We start from the raw sequence: 18,695 nt of genomic DNA, 5'->3' as shown, positions 1-18,695 counted from the left end.
GTGACCCGATGACAAAGTCCGTAAGAGGAAGTCCAGTTGGTATGCCTCAGTGCAGTAACCCCAGTGGCTTTCATGATGGTGAGAGCATCACATGATCCCAACTCAAACTAGGCTGTTTTCATTATTTATGTCTCTGTACTTTATAATACACTGGTTCATGCTAGGAGGTAGTAATAGTTGCAAGCAAGTTGATCTCAGACTACAGGTAATCCTAGACCTAGCTAAAGTTTCAGGCTACATAAAGGGAGCAATTAAGTGTCTTTATGAAGACAACCAAAGTAACTGCCCATGGCAGTTAGCTGTATAGTAGAGTTGGGCTAAAATTAAGCCATTTGCCCTGAGAGATTTCCATATACTTAACATGAAGGTGGGGAACATGAGACTGTTTTGCAAACTGTGAATACTGGAAAAAGAAGACAACTGGGAAATCAGCAGACAGCAAGAACACAAATTAGTGCTGTTACGAGGAGCTAGGTGGACATACCTGGAGAGAAAAGGAACTTACTTGAAAGAAAGACTTTGAAACTGCGAAACTGCCAGCACTTACCTGTTTCAACTCTGTTCTGGTAAACAAGGACATGCTTGCACTTCTGTAAACTAATTGTATTGCATCAGATCTGATTTGTGTAGTAAATTTCTCCCACGAAGACAAACAGTCATGGCTTTAAATATTAACTTAATGCTCATCAGCAATAAGCCAGACTATTTCAATAATTAAAGAAATAACATAGCTTTTATTTTCCTCTCAGGTATCTCAGACGAATTCATAACTCCCATGTTTAATTTTTATAAAAGTATCGGAGAGCTGAAGATGACACAGGAGGAATACGCACTGCTCACAGCAATAGTGATCCTGTCCCCAGGTAATTCCTAATTCAGAATTCAATGTTAGTGTGTTTGGAAATAAAGCATGAAGAGTGTGACCTGAGACTTATGAAAACTCACTTTCTACACAGAGAAAGTGAGCATACATTCTAGTTTTCAGTCTATTCTGTTGTTCAACCAGAAGGCTGCTGACAGCAACAGCACCCAAGGAAATGGCTTGGACCATCAGGGGATGGTCAGGATGGATGTTAGGAAAAGGTTTTTCACCAGAGGGTGGTGGGCATGAAACAGGCTGCCCAGGACAGTGGGCATGGGACCAGGATGCCAGAGTTCAAGAAGTGTCTGGACAATGCTCTCAGACATAGGATCTGATTTTCGGGTGGTCCTGTGGGGAGCCAGGAGTTAGAATCAATAATCCTAAGAGGACTTTTCCAACTTGAGATACATTATGATTCCATGATTCTATGAAATCCAAACTCCAATTGCACGATCTGGCTTTGTGTACAAGGAAAAAAAAGTGCTTAAATACCTTGCTTAAAATAATTGTTGGTAGCTTATCAGTGCTCAGAGCAATGGGCTTACTCCCTTAGAATATCCCAGGTGTGTTACATGTGCACTGCAAGTCCATTGTGGAAAGGCACATGTTTTAAAGGTGATTGGGAAATCGTATGTATTAGAACTGAGAATGACAGTGAAGGGCTTCAGCCTCTACTGTGCAAACAGCAGTGGGAGAGAGCAAGAGAACAGCACGGAGTTGTCCTTTAGGCTGTAGAAAGCTGAAAACTGATCTACAGTCGCGCCAGGCTTTGCTGTAAAAAACAATTCCTTGACAAGACAGAAGTAACCTACAAATTATGGAGAAGTTGTACAGTGCCTTAAACAAACTGACTCCTGCAGGAAGGGAAAAGAGAACCCCAATGCCTCAACACAAAAGACTCAAAGAGCAATGGAATTGCTTCACCTTCACCATCTCACATGAAACTTACTGGGAAGCTTTAGTGATCCAAGTAAGTTTCATGTGAGATGGTGAAGGTGAAGCAATTCCATTGCTCTTTGAGTTAGTGCTGATTAGGAATGTTTTTACACTAAAAAATTAATAGAATCAATGAATCATTAATGTTGGAAAAGGCCTCTAAGATCATCCAGTCCAACCATAAGCCTATCCCCACCATGCCCACTGACCATTACGCTCAGTGCCACATCCACATAGTTCTTGAACACTTCCAGCGATGTTGACTCCCCCATCTCCCTGAGCAGCCTGTGCCCATGTCCAACCACTCTTTTGGAGAAGAACTTATTCCTATGAAAACGCTGAATCAAAAAATACCAGGCTGAGGCATTTTTATTCCCTCTTCATTTGAAAAGAAATGTTCTCGTTGGGTGTGAACATCAATGCCCAATGAAATATATTGATATTTGTTCATCAGAGTAAATACTTATATTATATCAAACATACATTTGCTAATTACTTCTTTCCCTTTTGAAACCAAAACCAGACCGACAATACATAAAGGACAGAGAGTCGGTGGAAAGGCTTCAGGAGCCACTGCTGGATATCCTGCAGAAGTTCTGCAAGCTGCACCACCCGGACAACCCGCAGCACTTTGCGTGCCTCCTGGGCCGCCTCACCGAGTTACGGACGTTTAACCACCACCACGCAGAGATGCTGATGTCCTGGAGAGTGAACGACCACAAATTCACCCCTCTCCTCTGCGAGATCTGGGATGTGCAGTGATGGATACCGGTTATTTTTATTTCAGGACAAACGTCTTTTCAAAGGACCACACAGCATTTATTTTCATAGGAAAAAGCAATATGTCACAGTGCATTAATTTTTCTTTACTGCATTTTTATAGAAACTTGCCACGGAGTTCACAAAAGCCGTTTTGTGCATTATACACAGAATACTGTATAGCTGTCAGATTTCCACACGTGAGTTATAATTTTCTCTGTATTTATATACTTTGATCGGAAAGAATTCAATGGCTCCTCACAGGAACCCCACTAATCCCTCCTGCAATTGCTCTTTGCAGAGTTCCTCTTGCAAAATGGGGCGATTCAGGCTTCCATTCACATTTTTCATTGCTGTGTTTTGTGCTTGGCCTCCATTAAAGAATATATTCCAAATATTTACTGTAATAAACCAGCAGAAATGATTACTGCCACGGTGTGTAACTGAAATGTGCTCGCCATGTGAGACAGGCAAGCTCCGATTTCTTCACGAGATGAAAAATCGCCACGGGCAGAGGGACGCGCACGCACACAATGACACAGACGTGTAACTTAATTTGCGTTCTTCCTATTTCAAAGTAAAAATCAGGTTATTTTGCTCTTGAGCGGTAACGTCCAAGACCCTACCGCAGGACGGCGGCCGCAGCACGACACCCGAGCCCCGCACAGCGCGCTCTCGCAGAGGGGGCCGTAGGCGGGCGGTTCCCCTGCGGGGCGCGGCTGCCGGTGGCTCGGAGCCAGGTGAGGCCCCGCCCCGCGGGCACTGATTGGCTCTTTCGAACGGAGCGGCCGGCGCGGGGCGGGGGTGCCGTGCCGTGCTGTGTGGCGGCGGTGCGGAGCGGTGGGTGCCGGGGTGTAGGTGAGTGTCTGCGGGTGGGCATCGGGGGTGGGACGGCGGTTCGGGACTCGGTAACTCTCGTGCAAGGGAAGTGCCGCGGAGCCGAGCCTGGCAAGGGAGAGGGAAGCGTTCGCACGGAACTTTGTGAATCAGTTCTCGCGTTTGGGGGTGCGGTGCTGGTATGGTAGGAAGCGTGCCCCGTGATCTGGGCTACAGTGCCCATCAGGGTCGCTTAGCGAGCTGGGAAACGTCGTTTCCTTTCTCTGCCTAAAGGCTGGCAGTGCTCCAGGGATGCTGTGTGCCTTCTTTGGCGTAAGTATCAGATAGAGACGAGGGGACTCAGGGCATAGCTGGCTTGTGCGTGGCAGTGATAAATGTGGCAGGTGGGTCTTTCATAATAAGATGAGATTTTATATCAAGTTTCAGCACGTTCCTCCTGCTGGTCAGAGGGCATTGAGCAGTGCTTCCCACTGTGTTACTTCACTGGAAGAAAACTGGGGTGGAAAAGTGAGAAAATAAAGCTGGTTCACGTGAAGCAGGATGTCTCAGTGCAAGCGGTGGCATGGGAGGACCAGAAGCTCTCAAACGGGATGATCCTGTGGGGAAGGAGATCCTGTGGGGAAGGAGCTGTGACACCTCCAGGATGAAGTGCTTGCCCTGAAGCTCAGGTGGGCTCCAGCCCTGCCAGGTGCCCCTGGGGCAGTGTCTGCTCTCGCTCGAGGATGTGGAAAGGCAGCCCCGAGGAGAGCCGCCAGCACACTGTGATGCCACTCCACAGCCCTGCCGTGCCAACTCGTCTGGTTCCTTCCCTTTCATGCCTCTGAGGCCTCCCCAGGGAGGCAGAACTCCTGCTGACTCAGCCGTGAGCGAAAGGGCTCTGTAATTGCAGTAGTGACAGGGAGTAGCGCTCTGAGGACGTGTCATGTTGTGCTAACCTCTGTTCTGAAAAAGTCTTGGATGTCTTCTGGTAGGTTTCAACAGGTCCTGCTACGACAGCTTCTTTCATTTGACAGTGTTTTAAAATGTGGATTTTGGTAGGTGCTGTCAGGCTCACCTGCAGATTCCAGCTGCTCTGGGCTGGTCTGCTGTACCAGCCTTTGGGTGCTGATGGAGCTGAAGATGAAGTGTGATATTTCTTAAGCAAAGGGTGAGGATGTGAAAGTGTTTCTTCCCAAAGGTTTTTAATGAGCCTGTGAATCCCTTTAAGTTCTATATGATACATGAACGGCTGCTTCATCTGCATACTAAATAGCTGCAGAGCTGTGGACTTTTTTGTTTCCTTGTAAACAGGGTCATCTAATGAAATGAGATTTGGATGTGGTTCATCTTGTGCTATAGAATGGCTTGTAATTAGGGTAGCGTGTCTTGCTTGTTGGGGCCCATGTATTCAACCTAATACAACTGATACTGAGTTAGATATCTTGGGCAGCATCCGAGAACATGTGCTTAGCACCCTGGAGTACTGGTGTTGAAGGACTTTGGTGCTTCCTCAGATTGGGGGAAAAGTGGTGGACAGAACAGTGGGGAACAAAGCAGTCGGAATGGTTTTGTGTGGCTGTCAGACTGTGTCTGCATCCCTCGTCCTGAGAAATGCCTGTCCCTATGCTGTGTTAGATACCTTATTTTCCACCTCTCTTTATTAAAGCTCCAGTCCTTTGCTGGAGGCTCAGCAGTCAGCCAGCTGAAGGTAGCTGTTGCCTTCCCCAGTGTATAATTTGGGGCTGCCCACCTGTCTTGCTGCAAATCAGCAGTGCTGTATCAATCTTGCCATCAGGTGCTGTTAAGCAGTGTTTCTCCTCTCCACCCATCCCATGGAGCCTGTGGGCAGCAGAAGGGCCAGAGGAGATTAGATGGGATGTGTTTCCTGGGAATGGTGCTGGTGATCAGGAATCTCTATATCTGCCAAGCACTGGGCTTTGTTACCTGATTGGGAAGCACTTTCCAGTTTCTACTGCTTCCCTTGTTTAAAGGGGGAAAGCAAGTAGACAGCGTTCCTAGGCACCTTTAAGATACCAGCTGGCCTGGAAATGGAAATGGCATAGTCAGACATGGCCAAATTACATATTATATATTCATTCTGGAGCCTTTTCTTTCACACCTGTGAGCCCTGGGCACGAACTGCTTGTTGAATGAAGATGAGTTGAAGAAACTGATATGGTTCTAGCTGGAGCTGCCTGAATTCAATGTCAAATGCTTGAAAAAACCACGGGTTTTAGGAGAAATCCAATTTGGTTATGACCACCTGTTACTGCAGTGTTTTCCTCACCATCCCTCTCATTGCCAGCAATGAGGCAGTGTTCATCTGCGTTCCTTGCACTCTGAGAACAGACAGATATGGGATCTGAGAATGACAAACTCTTAAGTTAACTTTAACTGTCAGCTCAAAATCCATTCAGGATAGTCTGTTCTGATGAAATTTTTCTCTTAAATGCCATTCAGGTACCCCAATGCTAAGTGAACCCATAGCTCTTTCTAGAGAGCCCTGATGCATACAGGCTTACAAAATGACTAGTTTTAAAACAGCAGGCCCCTGAAGTTTGAGTGCTACAACTCTTCTCCTCAATCTCCATATTTATGACCAGTTTTTGTTGGGCATTTCTGCAGAACTGCAGATGCTGAACATTTTTGTGATAGCTGTCATGTGAATATTTTGCTTTGTTCTTGCTTCGAGCACTCCCTGTGAATTAGGCTGCCTTTTGTTCTTCCTGTGGCAGTTAGCACGCCAGATTGTTGGCCAACGTGGAGATCCTTGTTTTAATGAGACCAGCTTCTCTGCTGGCTGTTCTGCTGTTGTTTTATTTATTTCTTTTTGATCAATGAAGCCTCTTACTGCGACTCTCTTGGGACAATAGCTTCCTTATGCTAAAGGAAAATGTATTCCCCTGGACAGAGCTGTGGGAAGCATAACATGCTCATTAGTAATGCTTGGTATATACTCTGCCCTTCCCTTGTTCATTCATTGAAGAAAAAATGGCATTGTGGTGAGGATGGCTCTTTTGTTGTTTTTTTTTTTTCCTTTAGGAAATAAAAGTGGGGGGGGGGGTAAGATACCACTTAAAGCATCTTTGGTAAAGTTGGAGTAGTCTGGCAGTCCTACTAGAAGGAAGTGTCTTCAGTCTGGAAACAAAGTGCTTGCTCCGTTGCCTATGATAGAGGTAAGTTGTCTGAAATTTCTGACATGTGTGGTCCTATGTAACACGTGAGGTTCCAGTATGTGGAAGTATTAGATCCTCTGAGATGGGCCTTTTGTCTTAGGAAGGCGAGGTTGCATCTGAAGCAGGAGTGAGGAGTTACTAAGTTTCAAAGGAAAATGTGTGTTTCACTATTGATGTCATCTGTCTGCAGTCTAATTTCCAGCCTGATCTTAACTAATGCACCAAGAAAATTGTTTTTAACCGGCTTCAAGACATATACAGGCATGTGTGTGTAGGCAATAATTCACTCCGCTGCCATTGTGGAGAACTATGCTGAGGAAATTCTTCCTAATAAGTGCCTGTGTAGCTAATGCTGCGCGTTTCTAAACCTCAAGTCTGTAAGGAGAGACTTCATGATTCCCAGCCTGGTGAAGAGTTTGTGCTGTTTTTTCCTCTTGTTGAAAACACTGATGGAAAAGGAACGGGGAAGTGTTGACCTAATTGCATCTAAAACTTTCCTTAAGGATTGTTTTGCAAGGGCATTGTCCTTATAGCTTGCAGCATTGCATCAAAAACTTACGTTCATGGTAGCTGCCTGGAAATCTACGTCAAAAGCCATATAGAAATTAATAAAATTATCAATTTCTTTTGTGTATCTATGCAAGAATAAATCTCATTCTTAGAAGTGATTTCATCAAGATTGTTCTTAATCTTTGAAGTATTTTATGTAAGCTCAGGATGTGTATGTGTGTCTCTGTGCATGTGCAAGATATGCTTAGGGTAGGTTGGAAAGGAAGAATAAGTGCCAGCCATGCCAAGTCTGAGAACTGTTTGAGTATTGCTTTGGAAAAGCAAGTGCCTTACAGCTCCTTAAACCAATGCAACCCTTTGAGCATTATTTATGCACTTGAAGTTAGTTGCTACTTTCAGCTGTAATAACTACTACTTTATTTGGAGACAGAGTGCCTAAGGAGCCTGAATACTGAATTAACACCTTAAATACTAAAATAACTATTCCTTTCTTGCATCTGTGTCTTTTTAGACTTGCTCATGTTTTGCCTGGTGGGTTTTTATTGGGATGTTTTAGAAAGCGGGATTGACTGTCTTTAAACTTCTCTTTCCCCAGAGGGAGAAACTGATGTAAATGCTGGTGACCATGCAGAATGCAGTTCAGGTAAATGTCTTTTGTAATGTTTGAATTCTATATTATATGTTTTTATGTAAACATCTACCCTGAAGCAGATGAAATGATAAAATCCCCAGAATAATCTCTAGCCTATTAAACAAATAAATAAATAGGAGTTTTCCCTTTCAACAAGTGGAGCACTGTGGTGAGGTAGGTAACCCATGTTGTAATCACATAGGCAATACTTTCAAAGTGCTGTTTCCTGAGAAGTTTTCTAAGTTAAAGGATAAGAATATTTGAAACTTTATTGATTTAAAAACAAACAAACAAACAAAAAAACCCTGCATATAAGTAAATTGCTACAAAAATAGAAGTCTACATTTTAGATACACATCCCTCGTGAGCTGAAGAAAGTAGCTAAGAATATTGGAAGGACTCTTTCTCTTTGGGAATTCTATGCATGCCATTTCAGCAGGATCCTTCTCTTCAAGTGTGAAGGTATCCATCAGTCTGAAAACATGGGATCCTTAAGAGAAATGCTAAGGATTCATGTTCAAAAGCTGTCTATGCTCATGTTTCTTCTTTTAGTATCATCACTTTAATGATTTAAACTCTAAATGCACCTGAAATGATTGACCACAGAAGTCAGTAGTCTATAATGAGTTATATGATAAACTACAGGTTGTATTAATATGTGGTGAGGAGGAAGAAGACAGCATAAATGAGTAATGTTTGTTTGCCTACTAAAGATCTGCTTATAGCCACAATAGGGTAACTGAGAACAAGAGAATGAACGTGGTAGTGCTTTTGATGCAGGAGTTACTAATGAGAACTGTACCATTCTTGATTACTGCTGCATTGGTTTGGTGTGTCTGTCTGAAGGGAAACTAAAGCTTACTCTTTGAATTATGCTAAAGATGTATTATTCAGAACCGTGAGAGTCCATCCTCTGTCTGCAAATATTACAGCTTACTGTCTTGCGCATACTGAAATCTCCTGCAGGTGTGGTTTGGAGATGACCTTCCTTTAAGTCCTCGAAGTCCTCTGACTCCCAGACACGGCCCAGGTCTGGCAGATGTGTGCCTGTACGACCAGTGGATATCTGTGCGGCATGAAGCAACATTGGTGCCTATGCAAGAAGACCTGTCAATCTGGCTGTCTGGCTTGCTGGGTGAGGTTAAAAATAAATCATTGTCTAATAAATTTCAAAGCACATTCAAATATCCAACTCAACACTGACACTTAATATCCATAATATTAATAGCATTTGAGCCTGAGTGATTAGGAGAATTGCATTAAAAATGCATGTGCTGGTTTCAGATCTTATTAGCTTCCAACTGTTAGAGGTAAGGTGGTTACAGAATCAGAGAATCACAGAATTGCCAGGGTTGGAACGGACCTCAAGGATCATGTATCTCCAACCCCCCTGCCACAGGCAGGGCCACCAACCTCCACATTTCATACTAGACTAGGATGCCTAGGGCCCCATCCAGTCTGGCCTGGAACACCTCCAGGGATGGGGCATCCACAACCTCTCTGGGCAGCCTGTTCCAGCACCTCACCACTCTCTCTGTAAAGAATTTCCCCCGACATCCAACCTAAATCTTCCCTCCCTCAAAACCATTTCCCCTTGTCCTGCTGTTATCTACCCTTTCAAAGAGTTGATTCCCCTCCCCTCTATAGACTCCCTTTAGATACTGAAAGGCTGCAATGAGGTCACCCCACAGCCTTCTTTTCTCCAGGTTGAACAAGCCCAGCTTCCTCAGCCTGTCTTTGTAGGGGAGGTGCTCCAGTCCCTCATCATCTTTGTGGGTCTCCATTGGACCATCTCCAACAGTTCTCTGTCCTTCTTGTACTGGAGGCTCCAGACTTCGACACAGTACTTCAGATGGGGCTCACAGGAGTAGGGTAGAGGGAGACAATCACTTCCCTGCCCCTGCTGGCCACCCCTCTTCTGATGGAGCCCAGGATACCATTTGCTTTCTGAGCTGCAAGAGCACACTGCTGGCTCATGTTAAGCTTTTCATTCATCGAGACCCCCAGGTCCTTTTCTGCTGGGCTGCTATCAAGGACCACTCCTTCCAGTCTGTATAGGTGCCTGGGATTCCTCTGGCCCAAGTGCAAAATCTTACACTTTGCTGCATTGAACCTCGTTAGATTAATCCTTCTAATTTATAGTTCTGAGTCTTGTTAGTCTAATTAAGTGAATATTTGATTTTACTTTATTTACATTTCTACCAATTTTCAGTCTTTGAAATCCCTTTTTCTTTTATTATGTGGAGATATCAGTGGCATATGGTTGGGCTGGACAATCAAGTATTTATTTAGAATGAATGTTTTGGAAATTTCTTTCTAAAAGCTTTCGTTATTTTATTATTTCAGCATCAACTTATTTTATTGGTCTGGCCCATAGACGAGAAGAACTATTAAAGTTAGTCAGCCTCTGTTAGATGAGCATAAGTAACAACAGTGCTGAGTGTTGGTCATCAGGCTTCTCTTCTTTGTGGGCTCTAGTTTAACTGAAGTCTTTAGCACTGGAACACTCTTGGAGATGCCTCTGAGTTCACGTGAAATTTCTTTGTGTTCTGTGGAGTAATTCCAGTACTGGCTCTTTTTTTTTTCTTTTTTTTTTTTTTTTAGGAATAGAAGTCACAGCAGAGCAACTGCTGGAAGAACTTGATAATGGAGTACTACTCTGCCAATTGATTGGTGTTCTTCAAAACACAATTAAAAAATCATGTAGCTCAAATAATTTAAGGGTGAGTTATATTTAATTTTTTAATACATAAACACTTTAGTAAGGAAGGCAACTTCTGTATTTTTGTCCAAACCTTTTTGTTTAACTTTAAAGTAAATTAGTGTTTGTTTTAAGACTATTATCTTAAAATTATATTGTGCCTTATTCCCATATTATTTCCTGTTTTCTAAACTGAGCTCTAAAATGTTGCAGTGAGTTTCAGTTTAGTTGATCTGGGGTTTTCTGTCTGTGCTAATTGTGTGGCTATGAATAGAACTTGGGAGGAAGGAATCATTATCTAGACATGTGAAATCAACAGATATAACCCAGCAGAGGGGGAAATGGGGAAGCAACTGTATAGACAACTTTTTGGGAGAGGTTTCAGAGCTAAGTATTGTAATTCTGTCACTATTAACATGGATAAGACTAAATACCATCTACTTTAGAGTAGCTTTTCTAATAGAATGCATGTTGTTTTTCTTGAACCAATAATAAATACCAACCACTGCTTCTGTACTCCAAATTTGGCTTTTTTTCTTTCTTCTGAAAATGTGCTTTGAAATCTGTTGTCAATGTTTATGTGCACAGTGTACTTTGTTTTCTTCTCTTGCCAGAATTTTCCAATGAGAAAAGTTCCATGTAAGAAGGATGCTCCATCAGGATCTTTTTTTGCCAGAGATAACACAGCCAACTTTCTTAACTGGTGTAGGGCCATTGGAGTTGATGAGACTTACCTCTTTGAATCTGAAGGTTTAGGTAAATCTACCTTTTTGTAAAACTTTTCATGGTCCACATGTAGATAACTACCTCGCGAGGGAGAACTATTGCATGTAGTCCTACAAAGCTTTTGTCATGACTGCGTCTGTCTTGTGAAACGTTTATTTTTAGGGCAGTGTTTGATGTGAAAGCACTGAAATATCAGTTCAGTAACTTCTCTAAAGAGAAGGATGTTTTTCCAGGCTACTAGAAGTTGCCACGTGAGATGAAGAAGGGTAGTGATAGCTGTGCAGTGAACTTATGTGTTTTTCTTCTGTAAAAAGCCCTGCCAAGAAACAGAAGTTGTGCTGTCCCTTCCCTTCTCCACTCCTCATTCTTTCTGTACGCTGGAAGACCACAGGGCCATGGAGTCAACTCATGATAAGATCCTTTATTTAGTATTAGAGAAAATTCTATTGGAGAAAGCATTCAGAATAATGCACTTATGACTACTAAGTTTGGTAACTGCATCAGAGCATCAGGGCTGAAATGACAACAGTCTGTTGGTAATTAACATTTAGTTCAAGTCTTACTTGGTGTAACTATAAACCATGTGTATTCTCCTGTCTTAACAAGATAGTTATACACACAGTTGGCAATATTAATTTTTATGCCTGTCACAGTGCACAGCCTTGTAATAACCAACTACTAGACAGATAATTCCAGAAGGAATACTTTTTTTTTTTTTTTTAACTGTTAATTAAGAGAAACTGCTTCCATTGTATGGAAATAATGTAATGCTCTTCTACCAATTATTATGTGTCTAGAAAAATAATTAATATAAACTTCTCTTTGGCAAGTCAAATACTTTAAAAAAAAAAAAAAAAAAAGAGAGACAGAGGGAAGAAAAATCTTCCTCTGAAGCAGAACAGCAAAAAAAAATGCGAAGATCCTTTGTTTTCAATAATCATATGAATATGTCACAAAGCTCACTAGATTTTCTTGAAGTCTTTGTGCCTTTTAATGCTATTTAAATGGGAGGTGCTGGTTTGACTAGCTGCTTTTCTTTTAAACTCTCCTTGCTAGTTGGACTGCCTGTGCCTTCCCTACTGCATCACGCATCTTTTAAAGCACTCGAGAAAACATCCTTATTTGCATCTGTCTCATTCTGGTTTAACTAGGGACCATATCTTTTTTTCGGACCCACAAAACACAGACGAGCGGGAGAATTGAGATATAAGAAAATTAGTTCTCGTATTTTTTAATTTTAACTTATAGGAATTACACTGCTTAAACATCTGAGTTCCTTTAACTGGCTGGGTAACTAAAACCAGTTTAGCCTCCCTGAGATAAGTAGACAGGATTTCATAAGGCTGTGGCTTTTGCTCATCGTCAAGTGTTTTGAAGTCTGATTCTAACCCATGACACAAGCTTGCTGTGTGGCATAAATATCGTCTGTGAGCCTATTTGGCAGGTGAAATGAGCCGACATGAAGTCTCCTTGATGACACATTCTTTCCATTGATGTTCTCCATCAAACTTTCAAGCTGTTCTTTATGAATGAAATAGGGGAAAGACAACCTGGCAATTGCCTTTTTCATGTCAAACATGTGTAGCAACACCTCCTGATAAATGTGGGTGGCCATGGAGAAAATTAAATTAATTAAATTGTTCCTGAGTTATCGGAGTGAATAGCCATTATGAGGTGCCCTTTAACATCGTCTTGATTTCTGCTAGGGGTATATTTGAATTTTTCTCTTATGGATTCAGGCAAATTATGCCTTTTCTCTCACAGCTGACAAAACCACTTATGAAAAAAAAAAAAAAAAAAGATGAAGAAAAAATCTCTAGTACCTTTTGGATTATGGCTGGGTCAACTTTCTGTTGAATTAGCTATCATAATCAGATCCTTTAATAAGTAGAATTACAAGTTGGAGTAGATTAAATAAGTTTGTGAAACTAGATGATCTTTCCAACATAAGACATTCTGTGTAAGCAAGAACATTTGACTTCATGCTCAGCTTATACATTAGTAAATGTTTTAGTCTTGTTTAAAGTGAAATCATTTTACTTACCAAGCTGAATGTCAGAAAGATATTAGGTTTAACCTGTAAATATGGAGCTGGCTCATTAAGTTTCTCTTCAGAGTGAATTTTCATGTTCTGTTTAATATTGGACTGCACAGCATGAAGGAAGTTTATCTAAATGGTACACCATATAAAATTCTATCTACAGTTTTTCCCATTTCTTATGCTTAATGGTGTGTGAAGAACAATGGCGTGTGTGTAGAGTGAAGCAAGCTCAATGACATTTTTTCTAGCTTTTGGTTTCTGAGTTATTGGGCAGCATTCCTCAATGGCTAAGAAAGCATGAGGCTCATTTGTGTTCTACAACATTCATACAGCTGTTTGTGGGCTTCTTAGAAATTGTTGACAGAGTCTCAACTTTGAGGTTTAAATGGGGGCTGAGGAGGAAGTAATTACTTGTGTGATGTTTTAAACTATTCTCTGTCCCTTTATTTTTCCCTAGGCTCTGCAAGAAGCAAAACCAAGACAGACCTAAAATAGACCTTGTTTTCTTGTGCTCTTCCATTCTTTGGAGTGGCATTAAAAATAATTGAGTGCTCTCATTTCAAAGTTGTCAAGAAAACCCAAGGCAACTGCCAGAGTCATCTGCATACAATTTGGCTATCACTTCATCTTTCCCTCTCATTCTTCAGCTTCAGGATTTGTCTGTATTCATGATTCAAGATTCAGGAGCTCGTGATTTCATGTGCCTACGTGATCAAGTGCATACAGCTGTTAGAGCTGTTCTGAAATGAGGTGTGCTGTGCAGTGAATGTAGGCAGAGTTGTGGAGAAGCAAAGCCTAGCACAAAAGTGCTAATAGTGTATCTGAGCTAATGTTTCTGCTTCAGTGTGATCAATTCCAATACCTGCTATTTGAGTTTGAGTGTTTGACCAATATCATCCTCACCCCTTTCATACAGTCAAAGGTTTCCACTCTCTTTCTTGCCTCTGAGCAGAATGATGGCTGCATTGCAGTCATCTGCTCCTTATTCTCTTTATCCAATTGCAGAGGCCTTCCCACAATAAAAATGGATTACAACTTCCTTTTATTTTTGATTTCTTTTCAGTTTTGCACAAGGATCCAAGACAAGTGTATCTTTGTTTGTTGGAAATTGGACGCATTGTATCCAGGTATTTGATCCATTGGTGACTTTAAATAGAAACTGAAGAATGTATTCCATTAATCAAAACCTAAGATGGTCTGTGGCCATTAAATGCAAAGCAGTAGATGTTAATTATGTGCAGAAAGTAATGAGTAGCACCTCTACAACCACTGTATCAGTATTTTGTACAAATATTTATCGCTTTATTTTCATGGGGAGGTGCTGATCCACACTGCTTCTTATGACCATATGTTTAAATGTTACCTTCAGCTTATAGATATGTGTACATCTTGGAAGAATTCGATGAATAGTCCTGAAGGTCTTTAATTTTTTAAGTTTCTTGGAAGTTTTAAGAAAGCTTTAAATAGGAAGCAACTCTTTATTGTTCTCTAAATAGACTTCTAATTTGTTTCCAGCACAGAGTAGAAAGCTTTAAGGTAGGTCCTGTCCAACTCAGATTAACTGTTTTTCAGGTTTAGCAGTATTGATATTGCCTTCCCTGGTAGCTCTAGGACCACCTTGGTGAGAACTTCTTCCAGAAACTTGGAGGTCCTCCTTTTCTTTGGATTATCAAGACAGTTATTCCTGTAGTGCTGTTCACTCTTAGCCTAACCACTCACAATTTTGCTTGCTTGTTATAATCACATCTTTGTTTTCTTTATCAAATTATTAATTAAAATTTCTACTTATGTAATTGTGTTGAGATATGGAGTTGAGCCTCCTGTGCTTGTAAAACTAGAGAAGGAAATTGAGCTAGAAGAAACACTGCTGAGGACCTCTGGACCAGCATCACCTGTTGACACAGCAAAGTCATGTTGTCACCATGGGGAGCTACATGAGGCAGTAAGTACTTACTTATTGTGGTCTTTAAACTCTTAGCTTAGTGCTTGTGTGATATGACAGAGGCCGATTTTCATCTAATATCTTTGAGTCTTAGAAAGAAAACAAGTAGATATACCTCTTTGAACAATAAACTTTGTTTTAATGTTATAAAAATACTACTGTGTATATTTTGAAGTTAATGCTTCAATGCATGTAACTTACCTTGATTTGCCCCTTCTTTCACTGCTGCTTTGAGCTGCCTCTCATTGAAGTGTTGTGCATCAATATGCTATGGCTAACGTGAACTTCATAAAGCAAGATTTGATGAAATGCTTTGGAAAAAAAACCTGCATAGCTGTACTAATTGGAAATTAACGTATGCAGGAAAAGAAATGTCTTGTACAACTTATGAATTGGCCTGAAAGAAATGATGAACAACAATGAATACACAATGAGATTTGAAATTTAACTTATTTAAACAGTCCTTTGTATTGTAATGTAAAGCTTTTGGATCTTCAAGAGCATCAGCCACCGGATCTCCACACTCTGATAATTCACTAGTTTTGCTGCTTACCAAAAGTTTTGACCTTCTAATTTCTTTGAAGCTTCTAATTGGCTTTAACAGACACATCCTCTCTAACCCTAGACTTATTTGGGGGTTATCTTTCTCTTTTGTTCATTATTTTCCTTCTTGGGTGTCATGTAGAAGGTTAACTTAAAAGCTTTCTAAAAAGTGAGGGATAATGCTGAAGTGCCCCTGGATAAGGTGTAGCAGTGGAGCCGGTTGAGTGTTGATTTAGTCACAAAAGAGATCCAGGTACTTGCATTTCAATTTCTTGAAAGGGTTCTGTCTGGAATTTGATACTATTATATAATAGACAGATTGATGGACAAATCTTTAAAAAGAAAATAGAAATATATTAAAATTGAAGAAATCGTGAAAATTGGATTTAGACGACTCCAAGATATTTGTCTGCACATACAGTTTTATTCAGTCTTTTGTTCTCTGTTTTGAAGCTTTACGTAGCTAGGATTCTTCTTGTGAGGGAATAAAATTTTCGTGTTTCCTTAAATTAAGGGGAGAAAATATTTAATACAAAGAGATAATGGAATCTCAGTAAACAGTTAAACATATGCTTCTGTTAAAATACTAATACATGCTTTCAATATAAACAATTAGGTTAAACACATAGCAGAAGATCCACCTTGCAGCTGCTCCCATCGATTTTCCATTGAATACTTATCTGAGGGACGTTATAGACTGGGAGATAAAATATTATTCATACGAGTAAGTAATTTCTCAATATTAAAATCTACATTCAAAATGGGAGAGAAATACTTTTAAGTGAAATACCTTATTTTTGTGGTATTATTTCAGGTTTACAGAGTAATTTAGGGATACCACATGATTCAATCCTGTTCAAAGCAGGTCTGGCTAAGTAGATCTTACAGCCACTGATTTTTTACGGTTAGAACCATGCTGAACTGAGAAAGTTAATGCTTTTCTTGTTTGTAAAATTTCAGTAGTGGTTTGTAGTATACCTAAGGGTAATACAACATAATACCCTGAAAACACTGCTTGTTCAAAATTCATACACATGGGTTTATAAATAATTTGTAGCTAGCTGAGCTAGTTCTTCAGGAATAAGAATTTGTGGGATTGAAAAAATGAAAGCATTCATAAATTGATCAAAACTGGTATCTAAAACTGTATACTAAGTAAGGATGCTGACAGAATGGTTAATTTATTTTCTACATATACGCTTTCATTGTTTCCTGACACATAATGACTCCTGCAGGAAAAACAAATAAAAGATCTGGGAAGTATAAATTTCTTAGTTATTCCATAAATTTTTTTCTTAAAACGATTCTCCATAAGAAAGGAGATCCTATATCAATTTAAATATTTCATAATATGAGGTGAAGTCTTGGTGCTGCATAAAACAAGGTTTCTAACAGCCTTCCGTTCCCACCATTCTCAGATGCTCCACGGCAAACACGTGATGGTCCGTGTTGGTGGAGGATGGGACACACTCCAAGGCTTTCTGCTTAAGTATGATCCCTGCCGAGTGCTTCAGTTTGCAACTCTGGAGCAAAAAATCTTGGCTTTTCAGAAGGGAGTCACCAGTGACCATATCTCCAACTCAGCAGCCAGAATTCAGGAACCTCCTGTCATGAACCCAATGTCAGCTGTCAGTATGTTTCAAAAGCAACCAGCAAACCCTCCTACTCCTGTTCCAGCCCTAAAAGCTGTCCATGGGGCAACAGTTAAGAAGCCTTTGTCTAAACATCCTCAGTCTCCTGCCCTGACTTCACCGAAGGTGCCAGTGCACACATCCTCCGCTGCCAAGTTGTTGTCAGCCAGATCCAAACTAGCAGATGCTCAGTCTCCTTTCAAACCATTGATGGGCGCCTCAAAGAAACTGGCATCTCCTGCGCACCACTCGCCATCTCCTGTATCTTCGTTGCCTGCAAGCAAGAGTTCTTCATCTACAAGATCAAGAGCAGCTCTTGTTCACTCTGAAACTTTACGCAAACGTATTCGCTCCCCTGATGCTCCAAAGGTGAGATTTGCCCCAGCCCAAGGCTCCCCAGCAACAGGGATGCATTCTGCGCTCTCAGCATCTAAGAAGCAGTTGTCTCAGTTGCCTGCAACAAGTGAAACATTGGCTTCGAAACAGAAGTGTGTCCCCTCTAAATCTAAACCTGCATCTGTCACTAAAACCAAGGTAAATTCTGTTGCTCCAAGACCAGCCCAGCCACCTGTTAGCAATCTGCGTGCTGTTGCCAAGTTTGCACATTCCCAGCAGCTCTATGTGAAATCTCCTTCTGAAAATACTACTCAGGGATCAGGAACTGGGTCTCAGCATCCTCGGAAAGCTGCACAAACAGCTTCTGATCTTGCAAGGAACCTGAAGACTGCTTCAATCCTAAAGCACTCAGCTTCTGTACCTTCCCTGGCAGTTAGTAAATCATTGAAGTCACCACCTACACTGGGATCCAGAAGCAAAAATCTAATAGCATCTGTCAATAAGACACCAACCACAGAGCATCTAGAGACCCAAAATGTCAATAAGCCCCCTGAGGTTGGATCCTCCTCATCCAAACCTCCTGAACGCACTCCACTCTCTGTTGTGCGGCTTCCTCAAACTTCAGCCAAAGTGGCAGTGACCAAAAAAGCAGTGCAGCCCTCCACAAAAAGTCAGCCTTCAAGCACAGACTTGCAAGCCAATGGAAACTTGGTTCCAGCAGCCAAGAAACCTCTCTCTAAAGGAAAATCAGCAGCAGCTTGTAACAAAGGAGCACCTAGTGCATCGAAAGGGCCTCTTCTGAAGAGCAAACAAGATGATCATTATTTTGTTATGACTGGGAGTAAAAAGCCCAGAAAGTAAACCTATCTGTTAACTTCTGTGGAAGTCCCTGTGACATTCAAATGGGCCTCTGAAAATTGCTATGCTAAGGAGAAAAATAAGTCAACTAACACTACATGTGCCATTCCAAATGTTAGGCATGATTACATTTTGCTGCATAACTTACAGTAATAACTGTATTTATTTTGCAGTTTTAAAACTTTTTTTTAGATATATTTACAAGTAAGCTTGCTTGCACTGTGGAA

General features: G+C 41.1%; 2 protein-coding genes across 3 annotated transcripts in view; both read left to right on the top strand.

The window, feature by feature from the left end:
• The window catches only part of NR1H4 (nuclear receptor subfamily 1 group H member 4), a gene marked incomplete at both ends in the record, with an annotated part of 33,436 nt that extends 30,876 nt beyond the window's left edge, over positions 1-2,560 (top strand). For both annotated transcript variants that reach the window (XM_079549813.1, XM_079549812.1), the window contains 2 exons: positions 750-863; positions 2,322-2,560. In XM_079549813.1, the coding sequence (XP_079405939.1) occupies positions 750-863; positions 2,322-2,560 (353 nt within the window). The remainder of the gene's footprint in view (positions 1-749; positions 864-2,321) is intronic.
• Positions 2,561-7,672: 5,112 nt separating this feature from the next.
• GAS2L3 (growth arrest specific 2 like 3) lies at positions 7,673-18,471 on the top strand (the record flags this gene model as incomplete). The annotated part of the gene is made up of 8 exons (XM_079549427.1): positions 7,673-7,702; positions 8,657-8,825; positions 10,295-10,413; positions 11,006-11,147; positions 14,222-14,285; positions 14,962-15,100; positions 16,260-16,367; positions 17,062-18,471. The coding sequence occupies 8 exons, from the start codon at positions 7,673-7,675 to the stop codon at positions 18,469-18,471; spliced, it is 2,181 nt and encodes a 726-aa protein (XP_079405553.1).
• Positions 18,472-18,695: the final 224 nt, after the last annotated feature.

The sequence above is a fragment of the Tetrao urogallus genome, assembly GCF_951394365.1.
Source record: "Tetrao urogallus genome assembly, chromosome: 1".
NCBI lineage: Eukaryota > Metazoa > Chordata > Aves > Galliformes > Phasianidae > Tetrao > Tetrao urogallus.
Note: the sequence above shows the minus strand (reverse complement) of the source record. Positions and strands in the feature narration are given on the sequence as shown.